This window comes from Gossypium hirsutum, chromosome A02, assembly GCF_007990345.1.
Source record: "Gossypium hirsutum isolate 1008001.06 chromosome A02, Gossypium_hirsutum_v2.1, whole genome shotgun sequence".
Lineage (NCBI taxonomy): Eukaryota > Viridiplantae > Streptophyta > Magnoliopsida > Malvales > Malvaceae > Gossypium > Gossypium hirsutum.
Window position 1 is genome coordinate 87,989,800 of NC_053425.1, and position 12,990 is coordinate 88,002,789.

Sequence of the window (12,990 nt, forward strand, 5' to 3'; positions counted from 1 at the left end):
TAAAATTACACTTTACCCCCCTAAAATTATAAAAATTTAATTTAATTATTTATAAATTATAAAAATATAAACTATAAAAAATTAAAATTTCATCCGACCTCCCTAAAAAAATTTTCTGACTTCACCCTACCTATGACCATGGTAAATTATTATTACAACAAAATACGGTGGTAGCTCGGTTGACACTTGCTGCCAACTTAGAAACAGAGTAGATAACTCAATTTCATATGCAAACGTGGCAAAACCCCATTGGTTCCCAATCATCAATCTGCCTTTTAACAAACACCTCACGTCCGTATCAGAATCCGACTCCAATCTTACCACTCACTTTTAATTAATTTCCTAAAATGTCCCTGCCAGTATCTTTCCCTAACCCAAAAATTAGAAAATAAAGTTTCATATTTCAAAGCAAACTCCTTGCTCCATTCAATTTTATTATGCAAAAATCCCCATATTTTACAACAACAATAATAATATATAACTATCTAGGGTTTTTCTTCTTCCTAAATACCGCTAGCCCTATCCCATGAAAATAAATAACCCTAATATTTTTCCCTTCAATTTCAAGGCTCCAGGGTTTTGATTCTCTTCTATTTTTTAGACGATTGGCTTTGAATTGTTTTTTTTTTTGCTTCGTTGCAAAGATTGCTTCTTCTTTATTTTTGAATATTTTTGGAAGTTTTAGCGACTTGGTATTTGTTTTCCGATAAAGTGATGGCTACTACGGGAGTAGAGGAGGTGGAATACGAGAGTGATCCAGAGGAGGTGAAGCGTTCTCTGGCAATGCGGAGGAGGGAGGCGGCCAGTGACGATGACGAAGGAGAAAGGGACGAAGAGAATAATGCTGAGGCGAGGATGGATCGAAGGTCTGTGATTCGTTCCGATGAATCCGACGGTCAGGGCGGTGCTGCAGATTACGATGATGGCGTAGAAGAATTGGACTTAGAAGAAGTCGAAGAAGTTTATGATGAATACGAGGAGGAGGAAGAAGAAATTGATGAAGAGGAGATAGATGAAGTTGGTAAAGTAGAAGTGCGAGGCAATGTGAAGATAACTGGAGACGATGTGAAGGAAGCGGTTGTGGAGAATGGAAATGTGGATGAAGGACTGGGCATTGATAATAATCACATTGGAGAGGAACATGGAGAGGAAAAGAAGGAGAATGAGCCCTTTGCTGTGCCCACTGCTGGGTTGTTTTATATGCACGATGATAGATTTCGAGACAACGTTGGCGGTCGTCATAGGTATTAAGCTTCATTTTTTCTCTTTATAGGTTCCAATTTTCTTTTTTTTTTCTTTTTTTATAGCTGTTTAACTAATTAAGTAGTAAATATCAATTTACGGAAAGGTATATGGTGAATTTTCTATGTGGATTGTCTGTTATGCCTATTGTAGCTTCTTCTGTTTAATGATTGAAATTGGAATGCTCACTTGCCCTACCTTCTCTATGCGGATAATGGAAATTAAAATTTTTATACTCTTGACTAGTGTTACATTTTGATAACAAATGTGTTAATATTAGGTTTTTGACACCTATGATGTTTATGCTCCTATGCTGCTTTTCTTATATTCTGTTATCTTGAATTTTGATTTGGTCTATGATTAGTCAGGTTTAAGAAATTCGAAGGTTTTAACCTGTATGGGAGCTGCTGCTTACCTGCACTTCTAAGCATGCATGAATGTTGATAAAACTTTAGTTCGTAGTTTTAACATTTGGGTTGAGGAGTGAGGACTTGAAATGTCACAATCTAGATGCCCTTGAATCTTTTTTTTTTTTTTTTGCTTTAATTGTTCATTCACCTTAAGATCTTAAAAGGTACCTGTTTTGATCTGGGAATGGGGTAGTTGATCTGGACCTCTGTTATAAAAAACTGAGCAGCCCAATATTATAGCAAATATAACATTATGTGGTCAAAACTTAGGCTCAGATTGTTACCTTGTTTTATTTGATGACATTATAACTTATGACTGCTTATGACTACTATATGAAGTTGCTAGTAATTCTGAACTTATATTTTTTCTTTTTCTATATTGTCAGTACTTTGACAACTATGAGGTTTTAAGAACATAAGCTTTTTCTGGTCTAAATCTGTATTTATATCGATTTTTCTAATTTGTTTACCATTGATATATGTGGGTGTGAGCGTAAAGGCTGACTGCATGCATAGTCTATGTGCATATTTTGTAAAGACTTGGTGTATAATTTAACTGTTGGCCTTGTTAATGGGACTGTTAGTATTCGTACATATAAATGCTGCTTTATTTCAGGTTTTCCAATGTTATTTAATATTTTTAATAAAATATATAAACATACAAATACTCTTCCATTACATGCATCTATATGTTTATATGCAGATATAGATTTTAAAAATGATAAACATTTAACATCAGAAAATTTTGGAACCTCAAATAAATATAAAAAATTAGTAATTATTGTGATCTAATGAACATGTATTATTTTAGGATGAAATTATGAAAATAATAGAACTGAACATGAAAGGGAAAGCATTAGGAGTTGATAAAAAGAATACAATAAGAGAAAAGATTAAAAGAAAATTTGAAAGAAAAATCTTGTACCAATCAGTATGAGCAGTACAGGTTGGTACTAATGGTGGAAAGGTACATAGATTTAGGACTCTGCTTTCATTGGTAATACGTATTATGGTATATCTTTAAGCGTCAAGGTTTGTATTACCATGTCCTTGTCCTGCCCATTTCCTTCAAGTTGCTATAAATGTTAATAAAGTTGTGTATCAACTTGATTTGTCCAATTTAGGCGAACACGTTGTGGAAGGAATTTGTGGGAATCCAAGGATGATAGGAAATGGGGACATGACAAGTTTGAGGAGATGACTTTGCAAGAAAAGCATTATGAAGAGGTAACGATTTAGTAGATTTGTAGATAATCTACTTGCCTTCATTGGTGCTTCTTTTCCTTCTCAATCTCGTTTAATCTTATTTTTTTCCCTTACTGACATGTTTTTTCTTCTGCACTCAGGGAAGATCTTCTAGAGGTAGGTATCGAGCTCAGAGTAAAAATCGTGGACCAGATCGTGGTTATCGTAGAGGAAGTGGGTCCAAAGCATTTGGGAAAAACAACCGCCAGAATATGGCTCCAAAGGTGGTGAGAGGGAGAGGACCTAGGAGTTATGAACCTAATATGAAAATCAGCAGTCAAGCACCTCCAATACAGGGCAGACTGTGAGTATTCATAATCATGTGCTCTTTCCCCCCTACAATTTTCCATCTCTTCCTTCCATGACAGGTTTGATTGACATTGAATGAGTTAAATGTTTCAGGTCTGGAAAGCCTCTTGAGAAAACATCACAAGCCAATTCAGGTAGAGCTTCCACCCTCGCAACAAATGCCGGTACTGTATCAGATCCTAATCCGAAACATATATTTGCGTCAAGCTTGAGTTCTGCTTCCCCACCTTTTTATCCAGCGGCGTCTTCCAACAAAGACACTGCTTTAACTCAGAAGAAAGATGTACATGCTGAAAGTGTGAGCGGGAATCTTTGCCCTTCTGTTACAGATGAGAATTTTTCTGCTTCACAATCTAATTCATTACGAGGGAAGAATGTGGTTGATTCTCTCAGCATGGCAAAGCTTTATATTGATGATCCCAGCTTGTCTGCTTCTGCTAAGCCTTTGACCAATATGCAGATGGTACCTTCTGGATCTTCATTGGGTAATACTAGCAAACCCACTCAGTCCAGGGTACAGGGTAGAGTTGTAGCTATCCCAGGATTGAAGGCTTGTCAGCCAGCTCCTCCTCAGAACCAAATCATTGCTGTTCAGAGAAATCCTGTTCAAGGGTACTCTGTGCAAGGGGCTGCTCAGCAGCTGGGCCAGCATACTGGTATGCCTCAAGCTTCGTCTCCACCCAAGACAGCTACGTCAGTCAATTCCTATGAATCTGGAGAGGTTGAATCTTCAGAAACAAGTAAACCCTTGGTGAGCAAGGGAAAAAGCTGTGTTCAAGGGGCTGGAAGAGGCTCTTTTCTGTACAGTGGAGCTCAGGTTATGGGACCAACAGGGACTATGGCTGTCGGCCATGGCGATAAAAACTTTCCTGCCTTTTTGCCAGGTAAAGCTTTTCATATTTTTAGTTTTTTAATTTATCTGGATAAACTAATCTACTCTAATAGGTAAATTGTAATATGGGGAAATTGTCGTACTTGGAAAAGTGCATACTAAATCCTGGGCACCCTTTTTCTTGAATTTTTGTAAGGATTAAATAAAATGCTTTAGTAAATATCAGAGTAGTTTTCATCCCATTATTTTCAATGGCCTTTTGGCTAAATAACAAATGAACTTTTACCTCCTGATCATAGTTTGTTTTGATTAGGGATTTCTGGATTTGCGAGAGGTTGGAGTTTGTTTGACTTCATTTGTCTTCACTGTTAATTTATGGGGTGGGTGCTAGAGAATAGCTTTTATCTACTGAGTTGATTAGATTTAATTCTATTATTTTATATTTTCTCTTGGCTATGCTTTCGTAGTTCCTTGTATTAAATTTTTTATAAGCTGAACTTCTCAATGTTTATTGTTTCTTCTTCTAAATCATTGTTATGCAGTTATGCAATTTGGGGGTCAGCACCCTGGTGGCCTCAGTGTTCCTGCTGTTGGCATGGCATTTCCTGGATATGTTGCCCAGCCACAACTTGGTTTGGGAAATTCAGAAATGACGTGGTACAATAACACTCTAGCCCTGTATATATATATTCTGTGTGTGTGTGTGTGTGTGGATTACATCTGGTTTTCTTTGAGAAATGAGTTGTTGGTTAATTCAGTATCTGGCCAATTGGTTTTCTCATGGAGGAAGTTACCTCTCCATAATGAAACATTACTTTGCACATTGTAAGGCTGCTTTTACACTCACCACATTTCATGTAAAGCCTTTTGCGGTTATAATGATTTTGACTAGTGAAAGGTTAAGGTTGGAATTGGTTTGACCATGGACATAATACCAAAGCAGCGCTATCTCTCTCTCTCTCAATTGGTTGCTTTCATTCTTGTAATTCTTATATATTTATCTGTTTATCTAAAAGCATTAACTATGCTTGTGTTCTTGTTTAGGTTACCAGTACTTACAAGTGCCGCTGGGGCTTTAGGGGCAACATATTGTTCACCTTATATCACTGTTGATGGGGCTTATCATGCTCGTACCTCTGGACAGACATCTTCAACAGGATCCTCAAGGTTAGTAATATGATTTTGGTTTTCCTCAGGTTGATTTTAATAGCCTTGACTATTTTGTTTTCCTCGGGTTGCCATAATGGGAGGAAAATATTAAGCATCCTAATTAGTATTGGGATCTAGGAGCATTGAACATTTTCCTTTTTGTTGTCAGTGTTGAATGGGAGGGAAATATTGGGTATCCTATTTAGTATTGGGATCTAGTGGGAATGTCTTTGCAGGAAACCCCTTTATTAGGATTAAGACATGATTAAGTTGAGTTGAATTTGTATGGTTCTGTATATTAAATCTTGATTGTATCATTGCACTATCGGCTTTTTTTACATAGATTAACTGCAAATCAGAAAATAATTTTTGAAAGATGTCTAAAAGAGTCTGTTGGCTTGATGTTCATATTATTTTATCTCTTTAATTGCCTACTGATGTATTTACCTTTATTTTGTTATGTTTTATGGTATATTTGATGATAAATGTATCACATTTTCTACATGATTGGGGGGAGGGTTTGAGGGAGTTGAGGTGACAGACAGTATTGCTTTATTGTGTTTTATTCTATTAACAAGTCACATGTGGTTATTCTTGTTGCTTACGGACTGTTTTGATAATATTTAATCTCCTTTTGCAGCAAAGAAAAAAATTCTAACAAACCAAATAGTGAATGGAAGCCATCACAAAGACCTGGTAAGCAGCCCTTTTTTGTTTATCTTAGGTTTGCTGGATCTTTTAACATTTTCTTTTGCCGTTCCTTATTTTAGTGGTTAATCAAGAATGTCTCTTATGCAGAGGCTGTGAGTGATGAATTTGGGCAACGACAAAATAACCCAAATAAGCAGCCTCGCAGGCAAGTTGAAACTCTTAAGCTTTTACCATGGATTGGTGAAAAACAATTTCACTCTGTTTCTATCTTCTAATATATAAACGTTTTAATGTCTTACCCTTCGTTTACATGCAGATACTCCGAGATGAGCTTTAGCAAGTGATTTACTCATTTAAGATGGAGCCTGTCGCAATAAACTGATAAAGGTTAAAAATTTTGTGATTAAAGTCTTTTATTATCTTTGTGGATGTTTGGAATTTCTTATTTGTGAATTACTTGGTGGGCAGGCCTTTCTTTCGGGCCCTTTGTGGTCTCCAGCTTTTGACCTGGACCACTTTGGGCCACAATTTGTTCCAGGATATTGTAGGTAATCAGACTTCATCCCTAGGTAGTGCTGCTTATTCTGTTTTGGATTTAAAAGTTCATTCTCTTTAGAAGAAAGTCATTAGTTCTTGAGTAATTGTTTCACGTCATAAATAGGCATGGGGCAATTGAACTAGCAGAAATTTTTAAAATCAATGAAAAAGTCCAGTTGAAGTAGCCAAAAGAGGGAAGGCTAACATTATTGTTTGACACTGTTGCTAGCATGTGGCAAGTCGTAATAATTCTTCCATTATTCCAACTAGACCTTTTATAAAACAACTTAAGTTATAGAACAACTTAATGGTTGTTCCTTTTGGACTTTTTTAATTAATTTAAAATTTTACAGTTGTAATTACAGAAAAATAGAAGATTTATAATCTTATGTACACATTAAAAAGATTGGAGGCTTAATTGCATTTGTTATTTAAGTTGAGGGTGTATTTGGTTATTAAGCCTTAAAAAGAGACCATATCTTTGGTAATTGGCAAAGGTCAAGGTCTTAAGCAATAAAGACAATCTATGGATATGTTGGTGGCATTTTAGAGAACTTGGCCTTGGTGGCCCATTGTTTTCAGGCACTTTGGACGTTTTTTCTAGGCATTTGATCTTAAAGGAGTTCCGATTCAGTATGTTATTATTCACAATATTTATTTTTCACCCATTGATTGTAGATGTCCTTGTTCAGTGATTCTCATAAGCTAAAATCACACAGTCTTGCAATTTCTTTCTGGCAGTTATATATGACAAACGCCTGGTCATGCTACATTCAGTTTAAGAATCTTATTGTGGCTTGACGGGTAGCATTCCCTCGTTTAAATGTGCGGTATGAATATATATGATATATTAGTAAAAAAAATGTATTTTTCTGCTCTTAGTTACAGTGCAAATATTACTAAAATTGCCGTTAATGTTTCTCAAACAGGTTTTTCTTGTGGCTTGATTTTTCTAGTGAAGCTTGTGAGAAATTTACGCTGGCTTCCCCATAAAAGTATGAACAAGAATTGTTGTGCAGCAGCTGTTTGGTTGGCGAATTTTAGATTATTATTATTATATGCATAGATGGTGTTGATATTTGTGTTTGGTGAAGCTTACTTGGCTGCTTGTTGATGAGTTAAGTCTGGTGTTGGTGGAGCATAGATGGTTTTGGTATTTGTGTTTCTTACTTTGTATTATTTGAGCAGTGGATCATTTAATTTAATCAGTTAAATGGGGGTGCTAAGTTGGTTTTGAAGCATTATTTTCAAAGCTTCTCCTTGTTTTTCTGTATTGAGTTTGGTTGTACATACGTAACAGGGCAAGCTTAGCTGATGATATCTCTTGGATGTTGTGAAATGTGATTAGCATTGTAGCATATATATATGTATAGCTTTAGATTGAGTCATAAAGTGGTTGATGAGTGAGTCATCTGATCTCTTGTGCTCTCCCTCCTGTATTGGATGTGCTTTAAGTAATCTGCCTTTTTCAAACTTGTTTAACATAATTTTAAAATATAGAAATGGTTTATGTTGACGTTTTGTTCTATTAAATTATGCCCTTCACTTAGCTGGAATGTTGATTCCATTGTATCTACATTTGATTAGAGGGATTGGTAGTTATTTTCATTTTATTGATAATATTAGATGACATATAAATCGATTCGGCTAAAATTATTTTATTTCTCATTATAAAACTTGTTACATTTTAAATTATACAAATCTAATTTTCACTTTTTTCATTTTTATACAACATTATAAAACATCTAAGTAATCTAAATTAAAATTAAATGAATTGTAAAAAGTAAAAAATGATCATGGAACCATAAGTGGGAGGAAATAAAAAAAAAAAAGCGTAATTGTTGCCACCCAAGTCGAACATCCTTTTTTATCAAACGCTCTCCTAAAATTGCCAGAACACGAAGGAGCATGCAGCTGTTTACGCTAGAACAATCCCCATCCTACCCGCCAACAGCCAATCTTCAAAAGTTTTTGTTTACAAAGCCCGTTTAGCAGGTCCGTTTAAAAAAAATAAAAATAAAATTCCAACTATTTTCACTCTTCCACTCTCTAATATTTTCTTTAATGCAAGCTGAGATCAATCAAGAACAGAGATCAAAATCGAGAAAAAAGAAAGGATAATCTCTGCATTGTCTTTGAATCTTGTATCGTAAGCATGCTTTATTTGTTTTACGTTTATGCTTAAGAGATGTGATCGTTAGCTATAGTGCTCTGTTTTTGCTGTTCTTAATCTCCTATCACAGTTAAAAGTTTGATTAGTTGGTTTCTTGATTTTGCTTTACTAGGTTTTATTTTTACTTTTATTTTTTTTTACACTAAGTTCGCTACATGTGTTTGGTTGTCAAGAAGATGTGAACGTAATGCAATTTGAAGATCTTTCTTTTTTCTTCGGTTTTTGCACTTCTTTTGTTTCCCAAGAACTGTTTGGTTGCTGAGTGAACATATGAAATATTCTGATCATCCAAAGAATGTAGTCTTGTGATCTTCTTTGGTTGTATCTAAACTTGAGGTTTCCTTCGAATCTGAGGGTATTTTTGAAAGTTTAACGTGGCTTTTTTTTAGTTTAATGGTTTAGTTGTTGATAAATGCTAGGAAAAGGAAAAAAAAAAAATCAAACGAACCCAAATTTTGCTTTCCAATCTTCTGGTAGTATTTATTAACTGTCGTCTCAGACGGCTTTAATTTGCTAAACTAATCCCAGGCTGTTGGTTTATGTATCTTTTTCCTTTCTGTTTTCTTACCTACCTATACATTGCTTAGATTCTTCATTATTTTTGAAAGGGTACCTGTGTGTAGCGCATATGCGGACATCGGATATAAGCCTTTATAGATCTTCCGTAAACTTCAGAAAAAAATTGAACATACTGGTTTCGGATATATACCCTATTCGATGCTCTTAGAGTAAAATTGATGCAACCATATTTTTTACTTTTCACACGTTATTAGATGTTGATGCTGTTGTCTGAAGAATATCAAACCTGGAGTTTATTCATTAATGCAGGTTTGAGTTTAGAAAGTTGTAGAAGAAGGTGCTTTGAGCATTTGGAGCTAGGACAGTATTGGCCTTTAGGTTCTGTGTGTTTTTGGTATTAGCTAATAGTTGAAGAATGTTGATTTACCTTCTCAGCAATTTACTATTGTCGTAAGCTCATGGAGGAAAGTGTCAGCAAGGGAGCATCGTCACTAAGGCAAGGTGGTTTTAAGTCCAGTTTATCAGGAAGATCAACCCCAAGGAATTTTCCTACATTTCGGAGATTGATTTCAAGCTGGACTCCAAGAAAAGAAGCTAGAAATGGTACTGGTGGCATTCAGTGGTTTAGGAGCAACCGCTCAGTGTATTTGCTGCTTTTGATTGCCTTTTGGGCTTATCTTGGGTTTTTTGTCCAATCCTGGTGGGCTCACGGTGATAACAAAGAGGAATTTTTGGGTTTCAGTGGTGATCCAAGAAATAAGCTTGTGGATCCTGAACTGAACACACGACGAGATTTGCTTGCTGATGACAGTTTAGTGGCAGTGAGAAATGGAACTAATAAACCTCAGGTCTATAGTGACAGAAAGTTTGATGTGATTTTGGCAAAGGGAAATAACATTTCATCTAGGAAGAAAAGGAGTCAAAGAGCTAGATTTAGTTTGCACAAGATGCATGTTAAACCGAAGGCAACAATGAACATGGAAAATGGTGACGCCGAGGGGCAAGAACAGGCATTTCTGCTGAAAAATTCTACTTATGGATCAATTGTTGGTCCATTTGGGCCATTGGAGGACAGGGTTTTGGAGTGGAGCCCTGAAAAGCGGTTTGGAACATGTGATAGCAAGGGGGACTTTGCTCACTTTGTTAGGTCTAGAAGATTAGTGTTGGTATTTCACGAACTATCCATGACCGGGGCTCCCATTTCAATGATGGAGTTGGCAACAGAGCTTTTGAGCTGTGGAGCCACTATAACTGCTGTGGTTCTAAGTAAGAAGGGAGGACTGATGTCTGAACTTGCAAGGAGAAGGATCAAAGTCATTGAAGATAGAGCAGATTTTAGCTTCAAAACTGCTATGAAGGCAGACCTTGTGATTGCAGGATCAGCAGTCTGTGCTTCATGGACTGGTGAGAGTTATTTATTGGAAAATTGTTTATGTTTTTCCTTCAAAACCGAGTAATTGCTTCTGCAGATATGAAGATCTGCATAGTGCCTTCTCATTTAGCAAGAAAGTTGACATTATTATGCCATATCTTGTGTGTAATAATGCTTCCATTATGATTAATGATTCATCTTTACACTAAATTTGCATATCATAACATGATCCAAAAGGAAAATCGATTTCTGTTTCAATAATTTTGCAATATTGCTGTTTATTATCGATAGCCATATGCCTTGTTCAGGCCTTCCTAGAAAAGGTGATCATCTTTTATTTCTTTAGAAAATATAGTAAACAATACGCATGCCTTTAGTTAGATGATACGGTATGCCATGTTTCTAAGGCTTGAGATGATACTCTTCCATGGACTTTTTTATTGGTTTTTGTCGGTCTCTTGAACTTATGTCTCATTGTCATTTCCCTTATACCTAAGAGTGGTGTAATGTAGATGCAATGTGTTGGTTTCAGATCAATATATAGCTCATTTCCCAGCTGGAGGAAGTCAAATCGCTTGGTGGATTATGGAAAACAGAAGGGAATACTTTGACCGGTCAAAGCATGTTCTACACCGGGTGAAAATGCTTATGTTCTTATCTGAATTGCAGAGTAAACAGTGGCTTAACTGGTGTCAAGAAGAAAATATCAAGTTGAGATCTCAGCCTTCTATTGTTCCACTTGCTGTTAATGATGAGCTGGCTTTTGTTGCTGGAATCCCTTGTTCTCTAAACACTCCATTGGCTAGCCCAGAAAAGATGATCGAGAAAAGGCGGTTATTACGAGATGCAGTAAGAAAAGAGATGGGTTTGAAAGATAGTGATATGCTTGTGATGTCTCTAAGTAGCATAAATGCTGGAAAGGGCCAACTCTTGCTACTTGAGTCAGTAAACCTTATGATTGATCAGGATCCTCTGGGAACTGGTTCTCAAGTTAAAAAAACATTGGATATAAGGCTAGATGAGTCAGCCTTGGCTAGAAAACATCATTTAAGAGGTTTGGTTAAAAAATCATGCAATGCTGATGCATCTTGTACAAATTTGGTGTTTGACAGCAGAAGAAAACAGGAACAAGCTGTAAAAATCCTCATCGGTTCTGTTGGATCTAAAAGCAACAAGGTACCTTATGTTGAAGCAATTCTACGGTTCTTGTCTCAGCATCCAAAGTTGTCAGAGTCCGTACTCTGGACTCCGGCAACTACACGTGTCTCATCACTATATGCAGCAGCAGATGTTTACGTGATGAACTCCCAGGTGGATAGCTTGTTGATGGATGTTTTAGTGTTGGAAGTAAATTAGTATAGATGTGCGCTCAATTTTTGTTATGTTAATAATGTGCAGGGAGTAGGAGAAACATTTGGCAGAGTGACTGTTGAAGCAATGGCATTTGGTGTTCCGGTAAGACAATTATGTCTGATTTCGTTGTTTATTTTAGGGGACAAATTGAAACACATAGTATTAATGTATGGGAACAGGTGTTAGGCACGGATGGTGGGGGCACAAAAGAGATAGTGGAGCAGAACGTGAGTGGGCTATTTCACCCAATGGGCCGTGCAGGCAACTGGCTCCTTGCTGAAAATCTGAGGTATATGCTGAAAAACCCGACAGCAAGGAAGCAAATGGGGAAGGACGGACGTAAACAGGTAGGAAAACGGTATCTGAAGCGGCATATGTACGGGAGATTGGTAGAGGTTTTAACCAGGTGTATGAGACGCCAAGTTGCTTCCTCTCGTTCTTTAATTGGTTTTTGAATCAATGCAAAATACTGAAGATTCCCCAATCTAATTCATTTGATTGATTTCTCTAATTTCTCCCTTTTTGTATTAGAACTGAAAATGGTTTCATTCAACCAGGATTCATTTTAATATAGTTTTAAAGTGGAAGCATAAAAAATAACATTATTTTTAATGTGATTTTGTAAAAACTTTCGGTTTTTTAAGTGTTTCCAATAGAGGTTTTAATAGATGTTGCAACATAAGAAATAGAGCAAGACTCGATATTTGTTAACGCATTTAAGATACAACAATCGTACTTTGTGAAACCTTATGTGAATGATTTTATTCAACACTTGATCCAGATAACTTATTAGGTAAAACTCAACTTACCCTTACAACCATGAATAATTGTAGCCAATAATGAGCTTAATTGTTACATCATTCACTCAAAAATCCTCACTTACAAATAATATAAATTAAGAAACGTCTAACACAAGTGCAAAAATACAAAGCAAAGATAGGTAAATACTCAACTTGAAGCACTCAACAAGCACACAACATAGTGCGATAGAGTAGCGAAATTGACTTTCTCTACAAAAACATCTCCTTTTTAATTTTCGAAATCTAGCTTCAACACCAAGAAATTTTAAACTAATTCAAAACTTTATGGGTAAGGTTAATATTTTAAACCATTTAAAATTACTCATTCACTCTCCAAAATTCGACTGAAGGATAAGAATAAATCATCAAATGTAAGGGTTGCTTTGTTGCATGAACCA

The 12,990-nt window shown here is 36.0% G+C and overlaps 2 protein-coding genes across 14 annotated transcripts; both read left to right on the forward strand.

Annotated features, from left to right (window-relative positions):
* Nucleotides 1–403: 403 nt before the first annotated feature.
* On the forward strand, nucleotides 404–7,619 carry LOC107951897 (protein MLN51 homolog). Of its 11 annotated transcripts, none has more exons than XR_001698656.2 (12): nucleotides 404–1,244; nucleotides 2,777–2,879; nucleotides 2,999–3,201; nucleotides 3,300–4,090; nucleotides 4,581–4,695; nucleotides 5,083–5,205; nucleotides 5,828–5,883; nucleotides 5,986–6,043; nucleotides 6,155–6,225; nucleotides 6,307–6,407; nucleotides 7,054–7,205; nucleotides 7,305–7,619. XR_001698656.2 is itself a non-coding variant. In XM_016887068.2 (10 exons), the coding sequence occupies exons 1-9, from the start codon at nucleotides 715–717 to the stop codon at nucleotides 6,180–6,182; spliced, it is 2,007 nt and encodes a 668-aa protein (XP_016742557.1). In that variant the 5' UTR covers nucleotides 404–714; the 3' UTR covers nucleotides 6,183–6,225; nucleotides 7,305–7,619. The 11 variants fall into 11 exon arrangements, 1 of the variants encoding a protein (XP_016742557.1); XR_005908971.1 differs by having other exon boundaries at nucleotides 7,117–7,205; XR_005908972.1 differs by having other exon boundaries at nucleotides 7,117–7,205; nucleotides 7,332–7,619.
* A 599-nt stretch (nucleotides 7,620–8,218) lies between these two features.
* Nucleotides 8,219–12,303, forward strand: LOC107951896 (uncharacterized). Of its 3 annotated transcripts, none has more exons than XM_016887067.2 (5): nucleotides 8,219–8,370; nucleotides 9,377–10,471; nucleotides 10,972–11,750; nucleotides 11,838–11,894; nucleotides 11,972–12,303. In XM_016887067.2, exons 2-5 carry the CDS (start codon nucleotides 9,526–9,528, stop codon nucleotides 12,245–12,247), a joined length of 2,058 nt encoding a protein of 685 aa, XP_016742556.1. In that variant the 5' UTR covers nucleotides 8,219–8,370; nucleotides 9,377–9,525; the 3' UTR covers nucleotides 12,248–12,303. The 3 variants fall into 3 exon arrangements, with proteins under 3 accessions (XP_016742556.1, XP_016742555.1, XP_040942322.1); XM_016887066.2 differs by lacking the exon at nucleotides 8,219–8,370 and adding an exon at nucleotides 8,385–8,524; XM_041086388.1 differs by lacking the exon at nucleotides 8,219–8,370 and adding an exon at nucleotides 8,397–8,519.
* The last annotated feature ends 687 nt before the right edge of the window (nucleotides 12,304–12,990 follow it).

What these genes read in the sequence shown, in the direction of transcription:
- LOC107951897 (XM_016887068.2), top strand. Translation starts at nt 715, where the DNA reads ATGGCTACTACGGGAGTAGAGGAGGTGGAATACGAGAGTGATCCAGAG. An exon ending in GGAAATTCAGAAATGACGTG is followed by an intron (nt 4,696 to 5,082) that starts GTACAATAACAC and finishes GTTCTTGTTTAG; the next exon opens with GTTACCAGTACTTACAAGTG. An exon ending in GAAGCCATCACAAAGACCTG is followed by an intron (nt 5,884 to 5,985) that starts GTAAGCAGCCCT and finishes TCTCTTATGCAG; the next exon opens with AGGCTGTGAGTGATGAATTT.
- LOC107951896 (XM_016887067.2), top strand. Translation starts at nt 9,526, where the DNA reads ATGGAGGAAAGTGTCAGCAAGGGAGCATCGTCACTAAGGCAAGGTGGT. An exon ending in AGTCTGTGCTTCATGGACTG is followed by an intron (nt 10,472 to 10,971) that starts GTGAGAGTTATT and finishes TGTTGGTTTCAG; the next exon opens with ATCAATATATAGCTCATTTC. An exon ending in TTTACGTGATGAACTCCCAG is followed by an intron (nt 11,751 to 11,837) that starts GTGGATAGCTTG and finishes AATAATGTGCAG; the next exon opens with GGAGTAGGAGAAACATTTGG.